This window comes from Schistocerca nitens, chromosome 4 (genome assembly GCF_023898315.1).
Source record: "Schistocerca nitens isolate TAMUIC-IGC-003100 chromosome 4, iqSchNite1.1, whole genome shotgun sequence".
In the NCBI taxonomy this organism is placed as follows: Eukaryota; Metazoa; Arthropoda; class Insecta; order Orthoptera; family Acrididae; genus Schistocerca; species Schistocerca nitens.
Genome location: NC_064617.1, coordinates 379,687,864 through 379,709,476, shown reverse-complemented (window position 1 = coordinate 379,709,476; position 21,613 = coordinate 379,687,864). Strand labels below are relative to the sequence as shown.

The 21,613-nt window shown below is 42.5% G+C and overlaps 1 protein-coding gene across 4 annotated transcripts in view; it reads left to right on the top strand.

Moving 5' to 3' along the window:
- LOC126253116 (F-box/LRR-repeat protein 2) overlaps positions 1-21,613 on the top strand; it is a 719,590-nt gene that overhangs the window by 490,342 nt on the left and 207,635 nt on the right. Inside the window, exon 1 of one of the 4 annotated variants that reach the window (XM_049954236.1) lies at positions 6,723-6,831. The exons of the other annotated variants lie outside the window; for them this stretch is intronic. Within the exon in view, the coding sequence (XP_049810193.1) occupies positions 6,817-6,831 (15 nt within the window). The 5' untranslated portion in view covers positions 6,723-6,816. Of the gene's footprint in view, positions 1-6,722; positions 6,832-21,613 lie in introns of those variants that run through there. 4 annotated transcript variants of the gene reach the window in all.

The window sequence follows — 21,613 nt, the reverse complement described above, 5'->3', positions numbered from 1 at the left end:
TCGACCTTTAAGTGGTATTCATGACCGATGCAGCCACGACCTTCGCTGGCTTCCCCGACTCGTGGCTGGCCATGTTTATGCGGTGGGAGGTAACACGCTGGGTAGGTAGAAAACGTTCGTGCGAAGGCGTGAAGTGTACATGGAGGAACGTACATGGAGGAATGACAGTGCCACTAAAACAGAGTTATTAAACACGATTTTCCGAAACTCCTTCACCAAAGAAGACCAAGTAAATATTCCTGAATTCCAATCAAGAACAACTGCCAAGATGAGAAACGTACAAATAGATATCAAAAATGGTTCAAATGGCTCTGAGCACTATGGGACTTAACAAAAAATGGTTCAAATGGCTCTGAGCACTATGGGACTTATCATCTGAGGTCATCAGTCCCATAGAACTTAGAACTACTTAAACCTAATTAACCTAAGGACATCACACACATCCATGCCTGAGGCAGCATTCGAACCTGCGACCGTAGCGGTCACGCGGTTCCAGACTGAAGCGCCTAGAACCGCTCGGCCACACCGGCCGGCAGAAATAGATATCCTCGGTGTCGCAAAGCAGCTTAAATCACGTAATAAAAGCATTGCTTCCGGTTCAAATTGTATATCAGTCAGGTTCCTCTCAGAGTATGCTGATACAATAGCTCCATATTTAGCAATTATATACAACCGCTCGCTCACAGAAAGATCTGTACCTAAAGACTGGAAAATTGCTCAAGTCACACCAATACCCAAAAAGGGAACTAGGGGTAATCCGTTGAATTACTGACCTATATCACTAACGTCAATTTGCAGAGGGTCTTGGAACATACTGTATTCGAACATCATGAAGTACCTCCAAGAAAACGATTTATTGAAACGTAGTCAGAACGGATTCAGGAAACATCGTTCTTGCGAAACACAACTAGCTCTTTATACTCATGAAGTAATGAGTGCTATCGACAGGTGATGTCAAACTGGTTCCATATATGTAGATTTCCAGAAGGCTTTCGACACCGTTCCTAACAAGGGTCTTCTAACCAAACTGCATGCCTGCGGAATATCGCCTCATTTATGCGGCTGGATTCGTGATTTCCTGTCGGAAAGGTCACAGTTCGTAGTAATAGATGGAAAATCATCGAGTAAAATAGAAATAATATCCGACGTTCCCCAAGAAAGTGTTATAGGCCCTCTATTGTTCCTGATCTATATTAACGACATAGGAGACAATCTCAGTAGCCGTCTTAGATTGTTCGCAGATGATGCTGTCATTTACCGTCTTGTAAAGTCATCAGATGACTAAAACGAATTTGCAAAATGATTTAAATAAGATATTTGCATGGTGCAAAAAGTGGCAATTGACCCTGAACAAAGAAAATTTTGATTACGCGATAAGTCACACAAATCAGAAGGCTGTAAATTCAACTAAACACTCAGGGATTACAATTGCAAATACCCTAAATTGGAACGATCACACAAATAATGTTGTGGATTGCGGGCTTTCAAAATAATAATGAAATGATGGCGTGGTGGCCCTCAACTACGAACCCTCCGACTCAGAGTTGAAATATTTAAAGTTTTGGCTGGTTTCGTTGTCTAGGAGCTGTGATACGTAGTTGCCGCATTACGAGCCAAATACTGCTGAGTCTACAGTATACAATACGAATAGACACTTGAATCGAATGGTTGAAGGTTCCTATCATTCGGCAATTGCGAATTTTGAACGTACATTGACATTTATAAATGTAAGATTGCAATTAAATAAATTCTGCAGGTACTATTTTAACGACTTTAAATGATGAGTACGATAGCAGAAGTACCTTTAAGAATGCCCTTTATTACTGTAAAACACGTATTGGTGTCGAAGGTCCAGCAATTAAATAAAATGTAAGTTGAATAACAGGGTAACAATAGATTCCTACTTCACGTAATTAGTTATGAGCAACAACATAGCTCACGAGATATTCACTTCTAAACGCATACTACGTCTTTACTGCAGAAGCCACGAAAATCTCACAATTGCACAAGTCAGCACTATGAAATACGGGGTGATCAAAAAGTCAGTATAAATTTGAAAACTCAAGAAATGACGGAATAATGTAGATAGAGAGGTACAAATTGACACACATGCTTGGAATGACATGGGGTTTTATTAGAACCAAAAAAATACAAAAGTTCAAAAAAATGTCCGACAGATGGCGCTTCAACTGATCAGAATAGCAATAATTAGCATAACATAGTAAGACAAAGCAACGATGATGTTCTTTACAGGAAATACTCAGTACGTCCACCATCATTCCTCAACAATAGCTGTGTTGTTGTTGTTGTGGTCTTCAGTCCTGAGACTGGTTTGATGCAGCTTTCCATGCTACTCTATACTGTGCAAGCTTCTTCATCTCCCAGTACTTACTGCAACGTACGTCCTTCTAAATGTGCTTTGTGTATTCATCTCTTGGTCTCCATCTATGATTTTTACCCTCCACACTGCCCTCCAAAGCTAAATTTGTGATCCCTTGATGCCTCGGAACATGTCCTGTCAACCCGTCCCTTCTTCTTGTCAAGTTGTGCCACAAACTCCTCTTCTCCCCAATTCTGTTCAATACCTCCTCATTAGTTATGTGATCCACCCATCTAATCTTCAGTATTCTTCTGTAGCACCACATTTCGAAAGCGTCTATTCTCTTCTTGTCCAAACTATTTATCGTCCATGTTTCACTTCCATACATGACTACACTCCATACAAATGCTTTCAGAAACGACTTCCTGACACTTAAATCTATACTCGATGTTAACAAATTTCTCTTCTTCAGAAACGCTTTCCTTGCCATTGCCAGTCTACATATTACACCCTCTCTACTTCGACCATCATCAGTTATTTTGCTCCCCAAATAGCAAAACTCCTTTACTACTTTAAGTGTCGCGTTTCCTAATCTAATTCCCTCAGCATCACCCGAATTAATTCGACTACATTCCATTATCCTCGTTTTGCTTTTGCCGATGTTCATCTTATATCCTCCCTTCAAGACACTGTCCATTCCATTCAACTGCTCTTCCAAGTCCTTTGCTGTCTCTGACAGAATTACAATGTCATCGGCGAACCTCAAAGTTTTTATTTCTTCTCCGTGGATTTTAATACCTACTCCGAAGTTTTCTTTTGTTTCCTTTACTGCTTGCTCAATATACAGATTGAATAACATTGGGGAGAGGCTACAACCCTGTCTCACTCCCTTCCCAACCGCTGCTTCCCTTTCATGTCCCTCGACTCTTATAACTGCCATCTGCTTTCTGTACAAATTGTAAATAGCCTTTCGCTCCCTGTATTTTACCCCTGCCACCTTTAGAATTTGAAAGAGAGTTTTCCAGTCAACATTGTCAAAAGCTTTCTCTAAGTCTACAAATGCTAGAAACGTAGGTTTGCCTTTCCTTAATCTTTCTTCTAAGACAAGTCGTAGGGTCAGTATTGCCTCACGTGTTCCAACTTTTCTACGGAATCCAAACTCATCTTCCCCAAGGTTGGCTTCTACTAATTTTTCCATTCGTCTGTAAATAATTCACGTTAGTATTTTGCAGCTGCGGCTCATTAAACTGATTGTTCGCTAATTTTCACATCTGTCAACACCTGCTTTCTTTGGGATTGGAATTATTATATTCTTCTTGAAGTCTGAGGGTATTTCGCCTGTCTCATACATCTTGCTCACCAGATGGTAGAATTTTGTCAGGACTTGCTCTCCCAAGGCCGTCAGTAGTTCTAATGGAATGTTGTCTACTCCCGGGGCCTTGTTTCGATTCAGGTCTTTCAGTGCTCTGTCAAACTCTTCACGCAGAATTGTATATCCCGTTTCGTCTTCATCTACATCCTCTTCCATTTCCAGAATATTGTCCTCAAGTACGTCGCCCTTGTATAGACCCTCTATATACTCCTTCCACCTTTCTGCTTTCCCTTTTTTGCTTAGAACTGGGTTTCCATTTGAGCTCTTGATATTCATACAAGTGGTTCTCTTTTCTCCAAAGGTCGCTTTAATTTTCCTGTAGGTAGTATCTATCTTACCCCTTGTGAGATAAGCCTCTACATCCTTACATTTGTCCTCTAGCCATCCATGCTTAGCCGTTTTGCACTTCCTGTCGATCTAATTTTTGAGACGTTTGTATTCCTTTTTGCCTGCTTCATTTACTACATTTTTATATTTTCTCCTTTCATCAATTAAATTCAATATCTCTTCTGTTACCCAAGGATTTCTACTAGCCCTCGTCTTTTTACCTACTTGATCCTCTGCTGCCTTCATTACTTCATCCCTCAGAGCTACCCATTCTTCTTCTACTGTATTTCTTTCCCCAATTTGTGACAATTGTTCCCTTATGTTCTCCCTGAAACTCTGTACAATCTCTGCTTTAATCAGTTTGTCCAGATCCCATCTCCTTAAATTCCCACCTTTTTGCAGTTTCTTCAGTTTTAATCTACAGCTCATAACCAGTAGATTGAGGTCAGAGTCCACATCCGCCCCTGGAAATGTCTTACAATTTAAAACCTGGTTCCTAAATCTCTGTCTTACCATTATATAATCTATCTGATACCTTCTAGTATTTCCAGGATTCTTCCAGGTATACAACCTTCTTTTATGATTCTTGAACCAAGTGTTAGCTATGATAAGTTATGCTCTGTGATAAATTCTACCAGGCGGCTTCCTCTTTCATTTCTTAGCCCCAACCCATATTCACCTACTATGTTTCCTTCTCTCCCTTTTCCTACTCTCGAATTCCAGTCACGCATGACTATTAAATTTTCGTCTCCCTTCACTACCTGAATAATTTCTTTTATCTCATCATAAATTTCATCAATTTCTTCATCATCTGCAGAGCTAGTTCGCATATAAACTTGTACTATTGTAGTAGGTGTGGGCTTCATGTCTATCTTGGCTACAATAATGCGTTCACTATGCTGTTTGTAGTAGCTTACCCGCACTCCTATTTTTTTATTCATTATTAAACCTACTCCTGCATTACCCCTATTTGATTTTGTATTTATAACCCTGTATTCACCTGACCAAAAGTCTTGTTCCCCCTGCCACCGAACTTCACTAATCCCACTATATCTAACTTTAACCTATCCATTTCCCTTTTTAAATTTTCTAACCTACCTGCCCGATTAAGGGACGCTCCGATCCGCAGAATGGCAGTTTTCTTTCTCCTGATAAGGACGTCCTCTTGAATAGTCCCCGCCCGGAGATCCGAATGGGGGACAATAGCTGTAGTCAAGGAATAATTTTGTCAACAGCACTGTAAAGCATGTTCGGAGTTATGGTGAGGCATTGGTGTCGGATGTTGTCTTTCAGCATCGCTAGAGATGGCGGTCGATCACGATACACTTGCGACTTCTGGTAACCCCAAAGCCAATAATCGCACGGACTGAGGTCTGGGAACCTGGGAGGCCAAGCATGACGAAAGTGGCGGCTGAGCACACGATCAACACCAAACGACACGCACAAGAGATCTTTCACGCGTCTAGCAATATCGGGTGGAGCGCCATCCTGCATAAACATCGTACGTTCCAGCAGGTGTTTGTCAGCCAGGCTGGGGATGAAGCGATTCCTTAATATATCGGTGTACCTCTCACCCGTCACGATAGCAGTTACAAAACCAGAAACACGCTTTTCCTCGAAGAAAAAAGTCCGGATAACGGTAGATGTGGTAAATCCAACCCATACCGTGACTTTCTCGTCGTGCAATGGAGTTTCCACGACAGTTCTAGGATTTTCGGTAGCCCAAATTCTGCAGTTGTGGGCGTTGACAGACCCTCGTAGCGTGAAATGAGCTTCGTCGGTCCACAACACGTTACTCAACCAATCGTCATCTTACGCCATCTTTTGAAACGCCCACACCGCAAATGCCCTCCGCTTCACTAAATCGCCAGGTAACAGTTCATGATGCCGATGGATTTTGTACAGATAGCATCGGAGGGTACGCTTAAGTGACAACCAAGCAGTAGTGTATGGAATGCCGGTGCGACGTGCGACTGCACGAGCGCTGACTTCCCCGTGGATAGACGAACCGGCTGCAGTCTCCATTTCTTCCTGAACTGTCTCAGCAGCATTACGCCTTGTGCTCGGTCGGCCACTACGGGGTCTATCGTCTAAACAACCCGTGGCTTCGAACTTCGAAATCATTCTCGCCACAGCTGCATTTGTCAACGGGCCTTTGCCCGTTCGAATCCCCTTCTTATGGCGATAGGATCGTAACGCTGAACTAGCACATCCACTATTCTGATAATACAGCTTCACTAAAGGCACCTTTTCAGGTAACGTCAACATTCTGAGACTGCTGGCGCATCTGATTCTCATTACAGCTCCTTTTATACACGATTGTCATGCGCAGTCACTGACGTTTTGGTGTCCAGCGCCATCTGTCGGACATTTTCTGAACTTTGTTTTTTTTTTGTTCTAATAAAACCCCATGTCATTCCAAGCATGTGTGTCAATTTTTACCTCTCTATCTACATTATTCCGTAGTTTATTAAGTTTTCAACTTTTTACTGACTTATATCTCCCGCGAAAGCCTCGATAGACGCTAGTAGCTGAAGCGTTTTGCTTTGAGGAGATCCGAAATTCGTGGCCGTCGTTACAACGGCCGTGAATCGGATGCCCGATCGAGCACGTGGCTGCCAGGGGAGATCCTGCAGAGGACGGGTCGGGCCACCTGGTGGAGGCGGGGGCGGCAGTTGCGGCGGCGGCGGCCTGTCAGCGGGCGTGCCGCGGCGCGGCGTCAGCGTGGGAGTGGCCCTATTTCTGTGCAGCGGGCAGCGGGCGGCCAGTGCAGCCGCAGGAGAGCCGCGAGCCGGACATGGAGGCCAGCGACGTCAGTATGCGCTGCCGCCACGCACAGCACGCCGCCGCAGCCCGCCGTCTCCTCGCCTCGCCTCGCCTCCAGCCTAGGCAATGTCCCGGGCAGCCAGACACTCGCGCACTGCCGCCACACACCGCGGACCGGCTGGTCAATGTGCAGCGAGCGCCACCTGCCGCCGCCGTCTCGATCCTCCTCCTCCTTAGTGTCGAGCACAGCCACACTCCTTAATACTACTAGCCAATGGAGAAATTAGGAACGACGAACTTCATCCACAGCTCCGCTAAATCACTGCACCGAAACCAAAGAGGTGACCTCTGTTATTGTTTAGTTTACTAACAGGTAGAATATAGCTTGCCCGATCAGCGTTACTGCAGTAGGGGAAGGGGAGACGTCCGACACATTGCAGATGATTAGGAGCCCTTTACATCCAGCAACCTCTCATTGCTAATGCTCTGTCCTACACTGTTTACTCGACACAAATTATTGTTTAAACGCTGTTCTGTCTTTGATCTGATACGAGTACCAAACAGTACACGTGGTGAATCCCAACTGCACCAACAAAATTTCAGATTTTTTTCAGGGATATTTTCCGAGTATTTTGTTATAAAAGACACGTTAGCCACTGTTGGATCGTTAAAAAGTAACAGTATTTATTTTGATTCCTTACCCTCATCTGTCTTTCCATCTCTATCGCACTGAAAATATCTGCGCAACAGTGTAAATGTCAACGGTTTGCCCTGTGTGTTTTGTTTCGAAACAAACTTGTACAATTCACTTACGATACTTTCTGTTGACAACAGTAGCGGCCACTTTATTCTTAGACCTCAAGCCTGCATCCAGTACTGTTCTGTTCTGTCCCAGAGTTTGTTTTTCCAGCAGTAATAGCTGTACGTTACGATGCCACACAGCACTACGGATAGGTTTAATGATGGTCGGTTGGCCGAAATGCAGCTCCTGTACGGGTTTACTGAATGGGGTGCAGGAGCAGTATAAAAATGCTGTTCTGACCTGTGGGAAAAGTGTACTAGTTTCATCTAAGGATTGTTCCATTACTTTGTCTTTTGTCTTGTACGTTTCACTGAGTGCACATTACAGAATGTTTCGGAGCTGTCAAGGTATGTTTAAAGAAATAAAGGTAACTACGGTAAGGGGCAAACAAATCATAATTATGAGTACATTATTACCCTCTAACAAACCACCACCAACTGTCGGTCTTATTCAAAAATACTCAGAAAATATCCCTGAACAACCTCCGAAATCTTGTCGGTGGAGTTTGGGTTCATACTGTATAAAGGACCCGAGTCTGGTAGCTTTAAATGGTAAGCAAGTCGACTGTTCTGCTGAGGATGCACTATTGTCCGTATTCAATAACACAAAGTGAGAATGGAGCTACTAACAAGTGGCTGTTGAAAACATCATGGAATCATACTGGCACGATGGAGTTCAAAGATTACCTTCGCACGAGAAACGATTATCTTTAAAATGCGAGTCCCACATCTAGGAAAATAAGAAAGTAACAACACGTACGTTAAGTTCACTCCCACAGCCCTTTACTAGATTTGATCGTGTTGGATTTGGCATACTCGACTTCTTCCATGAAAGCAGTGAAACTGACGTGGAATCTGAATCACATTAAAGATTAGAACGTTTCACTCACGGAAAACAATGTTAGAGGTGAATATCATGCTAACTTCCAGAATGAGAAAAAGTCTAGTGAAAATGCATATCGAATACTAAATCTCTACTGTACAACTCTGGTACTTGCTGTCAAATTACTCCACTATGAACATTCATGAAAGAAAATTATTGTATTAATCCCTAATATACGCAGTTTACTTCTTTTTATGTAGGTGAACCTTTTTTCAAAGATCTTGTTAATAGATAAAAAGGGAATTGAGAAAATGTGCTTTTACTGTGCTCTTAAAACTTTATTTTACGTTTTTTACAGTCTATAAACCTTCAATTACTATTGTACTGTAATATCTTATGTAATACAAACAGATATCTACAACTTTTGTATTCACCTCAACCCCGTAGTCACCTGTGAGTAACATACAACCCTTTTTTTTATTACGTAAGTTGGCGGGTGTAACACAGCAACTACAGTTTGATGAATAACGACGAAAAAGCACGATTTCTGACTTCTGGCTATAAACGTATCTGTTTACTTCTACACGGTCCCTTGATAGAAAATGTTCACTTACGCTTTCCGAAACTTAAATGTAGTCGCGGAAAATAACTCTGAGGAGTGGTATGAGAACTTCTGTCAATTTTTACTCAAGATTTGTAACAAAATGGATCAGTACTTTTTGTTGATATACACATGCTAATCTTACGTAGAATAGAATGAAGTACTCACTGAGACCATACAACAAACTTTCTGTGAAAACGGGAGTAATGGAAAATATGTTTCGTAAAAGGGAGAATTTGCTTGTAGCCTATCATTTTAATGAATTTGAAAATGAAAGATATGCATCACTTTTCAGAAAGCCGGGAGGGGGGGATGGAGAATGACGTAAGAAATGTAACACAGATCCACCAAACACAATCTGTAAAAACCACTGCTCTTAATTATAGATGTTATAAGGTCCATGATGCACTCAATATTGAAGTGAAATGAAATAACAAACGAAAAATCCACTGAACAGAGTTTCTCCTTTCAACTACGCAAAGAAATTCGCTTCAGAAATTCAGGCGATTAACAGAGAAGTTCCCAAAAAAGAGACAAGGTTGCCTTATTAGAAGAATGATCGAAAAATTTTTATGTTCGCACCTGTGGATGCCTAATTGTAAATTTAAGGTTATAGCAGCGAGCTTAAGTTAGCGGGTGAGGCATTAGCCCTCACAATAGGATTTGCTTAGTACTGTGTATTTTGCTTAGTACTGTGTATGTTTTGCAGGATTAAGTCATAGTTTTCGGCCATCATCAGACTTTAACTGACTGTAGTCGTCAAAGAAGTTACAATGTTTGAAAACAACGTTGGGAAAGATGTTACTCATGTAGACTAAAGCACAGACACAGGAAATGTCATCTTTGGCAATGTGAGGATAATGTAATTAAGAAGATAAAAGAATGAACAATAAATAAATATGTAGGGATCAAACTAGGAGAAACATTAACTTTAAAGTCGAAAAACAGTGCCTATGTAACAATTTGGTACTCAGCAAAGCGGAGTGATAATCTCACTACGATGGCAGCAGTGTCGTGCTTACGCCCGTGAAACAGGGAGAGGGAAGTAATACTGTGGACTGTGGTACACTTCAGCTACCTTGCAAGTGGAGCGATGTCACACTTCCCCACCTGTCACCATGTTTACAAGCGACACATTTCGCGGAAGACGAAAATCTACTTCTGAAATCCGAATACTATGTTCTCTGTCGTGTTTACATTTTAGGCCTGTATCTATTTTGCTAATCCGATCAAATATCGGAGTCCGAGCGTCATGGATTATTAAATGTGCTGTTCGGATTAAGTCAACTCTGTGAAGTGACATTACCAGCGCCTGCGCAGTTTTTTTATTTAACGGACAGAGGTGGTTGTTCAAGAAGAGATGCTTAAAAATCTTATCCGTACAAGACTGTTTTATTACTTCCGCCAAATCAAGTGCATTATAAAAAATAATTTCTAAGTGATCATTGACTGAACATAATCGTAATCAAACATTTTGGACTCTTACAATGGCTGCAAAGGGGTAAAGACATTGCGAGTAATCAACAAAAAGAATTTGCATGATGCTCTAGACTCTAGAACATTTAAACCTATGGTACAGGTTTGGGTAGTCGCTTAGCGTATGGGTAAGAAACATTTACTCGACAAGCAACCGATTGTGAGTTAGAATCCATCCGGGTGCTTTGAAATATTTAAATATTTATTGAAATGAGTTTAATCATATTTTTATTCAGTAAATTCTATTTATTTTATTCCTATTTTTTGCCACGTCATTTTGCTCGTTATATTAAGTTTTCTAATTGTCCACCATCTTATAGACTGTTTCAAAAACTCGATCCCACCCATCCCCCTATGAGTTATCGAACATTTTGTCACCAGCAAACCATTGAGAACGAGACCCCTTGCCAGTAAGAGAAGGCGGGCATAACAATTTACAAATTAGCCTGCTACGAAGGGCAGTACGGTTGTAGCCAACTGGTTTTGTTTTATTAATTTAGAAAATATTTGAAATGTGATTCTCCTCAGATAAATAAAGAAAAGATTTCATGGTCCACTTGTGAGCCGGCCGCGGTGGCCGATGGCTCTAGGCGCTTCAGTCCGGAATTACGCGATTGCTACGGTCGCAGGTTCGAATCCTGCCTTGGGCATGAATGTATGTGATGTCCTTAGGTTGGTTAGGTTTAAGTAGTTCTAAATTCTAGGGGACTGATGAGCTCAGATGTTAAGTCCCATAGTGCTCAGAGCCATATGAACCATTTTGAATCCATTTGTGAGTGACAGACCGACGTTCTGGTTTTTGGCTCATATATGAGAAGTGAATACTGAACAATCATCCCAAACCACCACTTGCGTGCACGATAGATAAGAGCTGACCGGCACTTTCATTCGGTAATACTCCTCGAACAGTCACTTTGCCAACATTTATTTACAGTGTAATGTGTGTGGGTCCATGTTTCATCTAAGTAAACCACCGGCCGTTTTTATGAGGCTTCATTCATCTGTAAAATGTAATGTGCTATGCCCTTTTTACAGCTGTGTCTTCTCGTTTGACATAACATGTTTGTTTTGGCATCTCCTAAAAGTAAATCTCATTCACAGAAAAAAATCTCTAAGATTTTCCTTGCTAGACTGTTAAGTTCAGTTATGTCAAAAAAAAAAAAAAAAAAAAAAAAAGCTGTGCAGTTTTCCAGAAGTTAAGGTTTCTTTTATATTGTTCGTAATAGCGTTGAAACTGCTTGCTGATAATACATTTATCTATATCGTCACTGGAATTCTTATTGTGGGCACCTTGCTTGTCCTTCTTTGGCGCAGAAACTTGAATTCTTCTCTGTTCGGCTTCGTGTCTCTTCTCCCGTAATTTGCAAACCACCCTTGGTTGCACGCTCCATCACCTTCTCCGCTGGCACGATAAATCCCTTCTCTTTCTCACTGTTACTAAATTTAATCACGTCAACCGCAAACCGTTGCTCTTGCCCGCGAAGACATTTTCCGCGTCCAACGTCCATGCTTACACTGCGACATAGCTCTACTTTAATCGGAGTGTGACTGTAACTAGTCACGTGACCAAGTTAGTTCCTGCTATTACCGCATTACCACTTCGCCTTGCCGGGTAATACATTAAATTAACAATCCCAATAAACTAAAATTAGTACTTGACAAGACTACTAAAGAATAGCTTGAAGAGGTATTATATATGGAAAGTGATAAACTGAGTAAAATATGGAATAGAAAATTTTAAGTACAGAATATGTGGAAAACACAGGCAGTCACAATAAAACAAATTAAATAAGTACAGAAAAATGGAGCAATAGGAAGAAAAAGTGTGGGAAGTAATGAGAAACAGGGGATTAAGTGAAGTCTAGAAGAGAAGTATTGAGCCGCGTTTGGTCGTTTAACCTTAAATACGATCTGTGGATCAGATGTTTGTTCATTTCCAGGTGCTTCCAACAGATTGAGGTTTTTTATCTTCGTTTTCTAAATGGCCCTCACTCAGTATGTGCTCATCATATGTGAAGTCATTATTCGGCAACCTCCACCTGCGCTCATGTTCAGCCAGCCTACTTGCTCTCTCTCTCTCTCTCTCTCTCTCTCTCTCTCTCTCTCTCTCTGTCTCCCTGTTTCACACTATATAACTTCTCACAATCAAGTAATTTTGTATACTCCACTGTTCGCTACTTGTTTTGCTGTTGGAAGTACACCGAGCTGTGGTACTTTTCTCGTGACAGGAAATCCTGTCGTTGCAAGATTTCAGTGTTTAGGCTGGACTGACCCAGGTATGGTGCTGTGCACCACTTACTGCTGAAAGTGGAAGGGGTAGCAGGAGTAGGATAGAGGAGGAGTATAATTTTCAGTTCTGAGTCCTACGGAAGATATGATCAATCAGGACAGGATTTTAGCCATTGGTTGAGGCAATGAATTTTATTGTAACTAACTCGCTTTGAAATCATCTTAGGACGTGGGAACAGATATGAGACGGTGCACCACTGATTGGAAAGCTGCATGTATGTGTGTTACAGACTGTTGTGAGCCAGAACGTGCTACTGTGCCGGCGGTTGTAGTTTTTCTGTACATTTTAAAACAATGTGTTTGTGTACTGATGTAGTTCTAGGAAGTTTATGGATTTATTGCCAGTCTCATCTGTGAACTGAATATTTTTATGCTGACTCTTTTAAGCAGTGAAAAAAAGTGTTGAGTTGTCTTGTAGTGCCTGTCCAGTTCTTTATTAAAAATATTTTGCTCGAAATGGTGCATGAATAATAAGCCAAGAGCGGACTAAGAGGCTGTAGCTAATCCATGTTTGTACAAAAATCCCTTGAAAGTGGATATCGTTTTATGATAAGCATGTCTGTGTGGCCAGTCTCAAGTAATTCCAGTCCACAAGGCTGACACTAGACCTGTACATCAACTCTGTAAGAATATCGACACAATCGCGTAATGGTACGTTGTTACAAATGTCAGTTCCATCTTTTACTCATTTGCTGTATCACTTTCCACATGTAATACCTCTTCAAGCTATTCCTGAGTAGTCTTATCAAATACTAATTTTGTTTTATTGGGATTAGTAATTTAGTGTAAACTGTTATGTACGCACTGTTTTTAGAGCTATTTTTCCTGGTTTACTCCCTCTATATTCATTTACTGTTCAGTTTTTTTACCTTTTCAATTGAATTACCACTGCATTGTCAAAGATGACGTTTATGTGTTTGTGCCTCATTCTAGATGAGTAACAACATTTTCAATGTTGTTTAGAAATATTGTAACTTCCTTGACGACGATGTCAGTTAAAGCCTGATGACGGCCTCGTAAGCCGAAAACCGGCTAATTAAATAAACTAATCCCGTAGAACATACGCAGTACTGTGCTTCTCACGTATTATTACGTTGTTCTACCATGGAGCGAAGGAAGAAGTTAATGTCTGCAGCAATTCCTCCTTATCTACTACTTCAACGCCGTTTATCTTGTAAGTAGGAATAAATTACTCGGATTTAACAATTACTCCCTTCTAACAACTATTTTTTAATTTTTATTCTTTAATCAAACGCGTTACACCTCATTGTCTTAGGCATCTTCCGTGAAATACGAAGAACTAAAAGATATAATTGTTAGCTTTACTACGAGAAACAGAGTGTTTCATAGCTGAATTTTTACGTTAATATAATATTCACAGGGTTTAACTTGATGTTCACATCCTTCTTTTGTAAATAATGTAAACATTGAGTTACGTAACTGCTGTGAAACATTAAATACGTCACGAGAAAATATTCGTAGTTACAATCATTTCATTTCTTTGCAGACTTCTGTAGGTACCTAAAAAGTAAAGTAAAACATCACTGATCAAAAAGAGTAACAAATTCAATTCCACAACGCGGGTAACAGTTACTATTATCTAGATGATAAAAAATCAGTAATACTTCTGATATGAGTCCGATACATACAGTGTTGACCATTAAAATTGCGACACCAAGGAGGATAGCAATAACTAAGCTGTATGTATACAGCGTAGTAAAAATACATAATTAAATTTCTAGGTGATTTGAGCTACACATGGTACGAAATGTGGCAACAATGTTTCTAACTCAGCTGGGTATCGAGTGCAGCTGAGCATCGATGACAGACACGGGTTTATCATTTCTTGATGCTTCAGCTCTATGCTACAGCACATCAATAGTAGACGCCGGCGAGTGACAATTTGGCAGCCTCTCTGGAGCCCACAACCAGATGTTTTAAATGAGCGTGCGACCTGGAGAATGTGCTGGATAGGGCGACAGTTGAACACCCTCTGTACCGAGGTAGGTCAGTGCAACACGGGCAGCATACGGTCTTGTGTCAACTTATTGCAGTAGGATGTCACGTAGACCTGGAAGATAGGACACAGTTACCGCCTTAACTCGTCATAAATTTAGCGGCTGCTGTCCAGATTACCGGCAACGCGAACCAAAGGTGATCGCATTGGTACCCACTTGCACGCCATGCTGCCATGTCAGTTGTTGAGCACTTATGGCAACGGCGGATGCAATCTGATAACATTCGTTCTCATAGGATGTCCACACTCGTTTAAGTCCATCTTGATACTGTACACAGAACAGGGAGCTGTCAGAAAAAATGAAATACTGCCACTAGTGCGTCCAGTGCTGTTAAATACACCACTGTGACCGCCCCACTCTCTGCTGCCGGAAGTGCTGTTTACAGTTCGTGGTGCTGCAGACGTCGTCGCTCTTTCCGTGTGAGTACTTGTCTTGCTACAAACATGTCCATTTCATGATATAAACGACTTTACATTTCTGCATACCTGAGCAAACAATATCTGTCCTCTCGGGCGCTAGTCTCGTGGGACTGTTGAGTTCCTGCATGACGCTCACAACGAAACCGCACATACTCGTCATCACCGATTTCGTCCAGATTTATGCTACATCAGGGCTTCGCAAGAAATGAAAGTGACAGAAGTGAATCCTCCATATGGCCAATCGTTTAGAAAGAAATAACGTTTTTGGCGCAGGTCGGACGAGGCATGAGTCGTTTATGTTAGCGTAGATACAAGACAGAGGTAAGCGCATCGAAAAGCGTCCAGAACAGTAATCCGTCGGTCGTGGGTTCGAATCTCTAAGCTGCCACTTCTTTATTTTCAGTTTTTATGTTATTTTTCACTGCAGATTAACCAAAAAAATGTTCAAGATTAAAATTTTGTATTTGTGGGGATCCACAGGCTCCAGATAATAAACGCAAACATGGTCCGTATTAGGCTATAACGTGATTTTTTATTTAATTGTGCGATCAGCTAATTTCGACTACTTGTCATTGTCAATCACCTGTAAAACCAACATGGAAAAGCACTACACTGTCTGCATGCATTGCATATACAGGGTGTTACAAAAAGGTACGGCCAAACTTTCAGGAAAAATTCCTCACACACAAATAAAGAAAAGATGTTATGTGGACATGTGTCCGGAAACGCTTAATTTCCATGTTAGAGCTCATTTTAGTTTCGTCAGTATGTACTGTACTTCCTCGATTCACCGCCAGTTGGCCCAATTGAAGGAAGGTAATGTTGACTTCGGTGCTTGTGTTGACATGCGACTCATTGCTCTACAGTACTAGCATCAAGCACATCAGAACGTAGCATCAACAGGTTAGTATTCATCACGAACGTGGTTTTGCAGTCAGTGCAATGTTTACAAATGCGGAGTTGGCAGATGCCCATTTGATGTATGGATTAGCACGGTTCAATAGCCGTGGCGCGGTACATTTGTATCGAGACAGATTTCCGGAACGAAGGTGTCCCGACGGGAAGACGTTCGAAGCAATTGACCGGCGTCTTAGGGAGCACGGAACATTCCAGCCTATGACTCGCGACTGGGGAAGACGTAGAACGATGAGGACACCTGCAATGGATGAAGCAATTCTTCGTGCAGTTGACGATAACCCTAATACCAGCGTCAGAGAAGTTGCTGCTGTACAAGGCAACGTTGACCACGTCACTGTATGGAGAGTGCTGCGGGAGAACCAGTTCTTTCCGTACCATGTACAACGTGTGCAGGCACTATCAGCAGCTGATTGGCCTCCACGGGTACACTTCTGCGAATGGTTCATCCAACAATGTGTCAATCCTCATTTCAGTGCAAATGTTCTCTTTACGGATGAGGCTTCATTCCAATGTGATCAAATTGTAAATTTTCACAATCAACATGTGTGGGCTGACGAGAATCTGCACGCAAGTGTGCAATCACGTCATCAACACAGATTTTCTGTGAACGTTTGGGCAGGCATTGTTCTCAACAACAGATTCGGTGACCGATGGATTGGTAGAGGTGGACCAATTCCGTGGCCTCCACGGTCTCCTGACCTCAACCCTCTTGACTTTCATTTATTGGGGCATTTGAAAGCTCTTGTCTACGCAACCCCGGTACCAAATGTAGAGACTCTTCGTGCTCGTATTGTGGACGGCTGTGATACAATACGCCATTCTCCAGGGCTGCATCAGCGCATCAGGGATTCAATGCGACAGAGGGTGGATGCATCTATCCTCGCTAACGGAGGACATTTTGAACATTTCCTGTAACAAAGTGTTTGAAGTCACGCTGGTACGTTCTGTTGCTGTGTGTTTCCATTCCATGATTAATGTGATTTGAAGAGAAGTAATAAAATGAGCTCTAACATGGAAAGTAAGCGTTTCCGGACACATGTCCACATAACGTATTTTCTTTCTTTGTGTGTGAGGAATGTTTCCTGAAAGTTTGGCCGTACCTTTTTGTAACACCCTGTATAACTAAGTTAGTTAGAATTAAGTTAGTTATACGTGCGATGCATGCAGACAATGTAGTGGTATTCCATGTTGGTTTTAGAAGTGCTTGAGCCGGCCGAAGTGGCCGTGCGGTTAAAGGCGCTGCAGTCTGGAACCGCGAGACCGCTACGGTCGTAGGTTCGAATCCTGCCTCGGGCATGGATGTTTGTCATGTCCTTAGGTTAGATAGGTTTACCTAGTTCTAAGTTCTAGGGGACTAATGACCTCGACAGTTGAGTCCCATAGTGCTCAGAGCCATTTGAACCCATTTTTTTAGAAGTGCTTGAGAATGACAAGTAGTCGAAGTTAGCTAATCGCATGATTAAATAAAAATCACGTTACAGTCTACTAGGACCATATTTACGTTTATTAATGCTCAAGATATCGTATAAATTAATATTTTCATTAAAGGAAAGGCAAATGATAATCCATGATTTCCAGGAAAGGATTCTATGGTGTACACAAGAACTTCGTACGTAAAAGTAGATATCTTTATTATTTTACGGTTCATGATTTGCACGTGCTGGGAGTATACTTATTTTAAAAACAGCGCAAGCACTAATTTCCTCGGGATGTTCCACACGTTATAAACGCCAAATTTTTACAATTACATAGTCGTTTTAAATTTTCTGTAAAAAAATCAACTTGTTTTACGTTCATAAAAGGTTCTCTCTCATCGCACAGTTGCGCAGCAAACCACACGTAACGCATCATTTCGACAAATATTGGCAATAAGTGCTGGTGATGCCGGCCGCTGTGGCCGAGCGGTTCTAGACGCTGCAGTCCGGAACCGCGCTGCTGCTACGGTCGCATGTTCGAATCCTGCCTCGGGAATGGATGTGTGTGATGTCCTTCGGTTAGTTAGGTTTAAGTAGTTCTAAGTCTAGGGGACTGGTGACCTCAGATGTTAAGTCCCATAGTGCTCAGAGCCATTTGAACCAATAGCTGGTGATGTAGAACGGAATGCATTTTGATGCAATCTTCTTTGGACATGATTTCTTTTTCTCTCTATACATAAAAGCAATTCTGAAGCTTTTTATGTGGTGTCGTACGCTATCGATAACACACCAGGTAATCCTCGTCAAGAAGTTGACTGTAACTCATATGACTGCCCCGCCAATACGCGGCTGGCTCCAAGACAACAAGCTTTTTATGTGGTGTCGTACGCTATCGATAACACACCAGGTAATCCTCGTCAAGAAGTTGACTGTAACTCATATGACTGCCCCGCCAATACGCGGCTGGCTCCAAGACAACCCTCTGCAGGAAGCGTGACTAACACCACCACGCAGCCGACTGAAGAAGACTCCGCACCGATGTCAACCAGTCTCTCAGTAGCATTCAAAGCCTTACTATTAGTTAGCTTGTGTTGTTATTATATACGGCGAACCTCCCTGTCTCGCGGATTTGTTTGGGAGTATAATTGTACTTGCTAAACTGCAGTTCAGTAAACCAGAATTACATACATATTACGTGTGTTTTTCATTACTTTTCACTCGTCTCAGCACGCACCTATTCTTTGGCATCCACCCCTGGGTCGACCCAACATTTTGAAGAAATCCTTAAGCCGACGATAAAATTGCACATCGCAGGGCTGCACGAGTGGAGTGGATCTGGGAGGGGAGTGAGAATCACTTTAATACTGTATTATAACCGTCCTTCTTGATCTTGAAAAATTCTCGTCGTGCAGTAGACGATTTGTTTGTCCTCCTCAGGAGCCAAATAAAAGAAGAAATTTTTTCTCCTGCACATTCGGTTTCGATAGCTAAAATACGATGTACTGAGCATTTTCTGTATTTATTTACAATGTAAATAATGTAAAAATTGAAAATAAAAAGTTTTATAAATAATTCAAAAGCCAACATCGCTTAAATACTGTTTACTGGATAACCGGTTTCAACACACTAAAGGTGCCATCATCGGATCTGAATGTAGATTAACATTTATAAACCATTTGGATATAAATGTTAATCTACATTCAGATCCGATGATGGTACCTTTAGTATGTTGAAACCGGTTATACGGTAAACAGTATTTAAGGTTCAAATGGTTCAAATGGCTCTGAGCACTATGCGACTTAACTTCTGAGGTCATCAGTCGCCTAGAACTTAGAACTAATTAAACCTAACTAACCTAAGGACGTCACACACATCCATGCCCGAGGCAGGAGTCGAACCTGCGACCATAGCAGTCACTCGGCTCCAGACGGTAGCGCCTAGAACCGCACGGCCACTCCGGCCGGCAGTATTTAAGCGATCTTGGCTTTTGAATAATTTCTACAACAGAGTGATCACTCCACTACACACTATGTGCTCACTACAATAAAAAAGTTTCCTGACAGGGACTCGATACAACGATCCTCGGATTATCGTTCTGCACAGTTTGTTCTGCAGCAACCACTGCCTGTCTACGATAACAAAAACGGCTCATTCAGCACTCGAACCGCTCCAAGAACGCTATTTTTCCTAAACGCTTGGCCATCCGGAGCTCCCATTCTGTCAGTTTCATTTATGGCCAAGCCATGCACGTAACATAAATGTGGACAAAATCTGTGGTGACGTGTAGGTGCGGTCCCCTGATTAGTATGGCCCTCCAGAACCCATGGATTCCATATCCACATGACATTTGTGATGTTCCTCCGACACGTGCTGGTAAAAATTCCTTCTTTTAGATGAGACCGAACACGGGCTTCTCACAACCAATCAACATTCAGGTGCGAATTTAGAATGAGAAAGGCGCTGAGTGACAGTTCCTTATCTAGAGAATGTAGATGGCGTTACTCGTGCATATGTTGTACCGTTCCACTGAAATGATGAATATTTGAATAGTCAAGCATTTAGTGAACTTCATGTCAGCTGGACGTTAATTGCTAATCGTCTTCATTACGTTTTAATCTTAGTGGCCAGTGGTATATATCTAAGAAATCGAAGAGCTGTCAAAAGGTCAGTACATAACAGTTGTTTTATTTGCTGCTGAAAGAAGATACATGAAGGTAGAGCTTATTTTAATGGAATATATGGTCATTCAGATCAATTATGCTCTACCTGAAACACTGCCCTCCCTTCTTCCTTGCAGTCCTTGCCACCCTCTACAACGTAATCCTTGCCACTGGCTTCTACCCAAACCTGTGGAAAACCTCCCATATCCTGATGTTCTCCAAACCCAACAAGCCTCCATCTGATGCCGATTCCTATCGCCCTATATGTCTCACCTTGGTGTTCAGCAAGCTACTGGAATCCAGCCTTACCTGGAGCATCCACCACCACCTCCGGCGACACCACCTTCACCCCAACACCCAATGTTGCTTTTGACCTTCCTTCTCTGTCAATGACCAACTCATACGCCTCACTCATCTCCTCTCCCTCCAGCTTAACTCCCGTCGCTCCGACATTTTTGCCTCCCTCGACCTCGAAAAGGCCTACGACCGTGTCTGGCATTCCAGTCTCCTGTTTAAACTCCAGACCTACGCTCTACCTACCTACTACGTCCGTCTGATTGCCTCCTTCCTCTCCCACCGCCCCTCCTATGTTACCATCCATAACGCCGATTTCCACACCTTCTACAACTCCGCAGGTGTGCCTCAGGGCTCTGTCCTCTCCCTTCTCCTCTACCTCCTGTACACGGCAGATATGCCTCAACCCCCCCCCCCTCCAGTACACCTCCTGCAGTATGCTGATGACACCGCCTTCCTTGCCCTCGCTCCTACCATTCAAGTCCCAACGCCTCCTCCAGAATCACCTTGACCTTTTTGCTGCATGGTGCAACCAGTGGCTCCTGAAAATCAATCCTTCCAAGACCTAGGCAATCATCGTAGGTCATACCACTTGCTGCTTCCGGCTCTTTAATTTCTCCCTTACCATCTGCGCCCATCCTGTCTGCCTCCCCCCCATCCTCACCTACCTTGGCCTCACCATTGACCGTCACCTCACCTGGATCCCTCATATCCGCTCTCTCCAATCCAAAGCCACAACCGCCTCTGACTCCTCAAACTCCTCTCTGGCCGGACATGGGGGTTGCACCCCTCTACCATCCTCCACGTCTACAAGTCCTTAATCTGTCCCAATCTCTGTTATGCCAGTCCCGCCTGGATACTGGATATCTGCCCCCCCCCCCCCAAATTCTATAAGTTCCTCCAGATCTTCGAGTCCCATGCCATCTGCTTCGCCTTCTGTATACACCTCCTGTCCCCCACGTGGATCCTCTACGACCTGATTCCTTTGCCCCATCTGCTCCTGTTCCTCGAACATTTCTGCACACTCTGCACCTCCTGCCGCCTTGATCCCCCTCACCCCTGGTTGCTCCTCTCCTCTCCAACCCCTGCCATCTGCCCCGCCTTCACTGTTGTG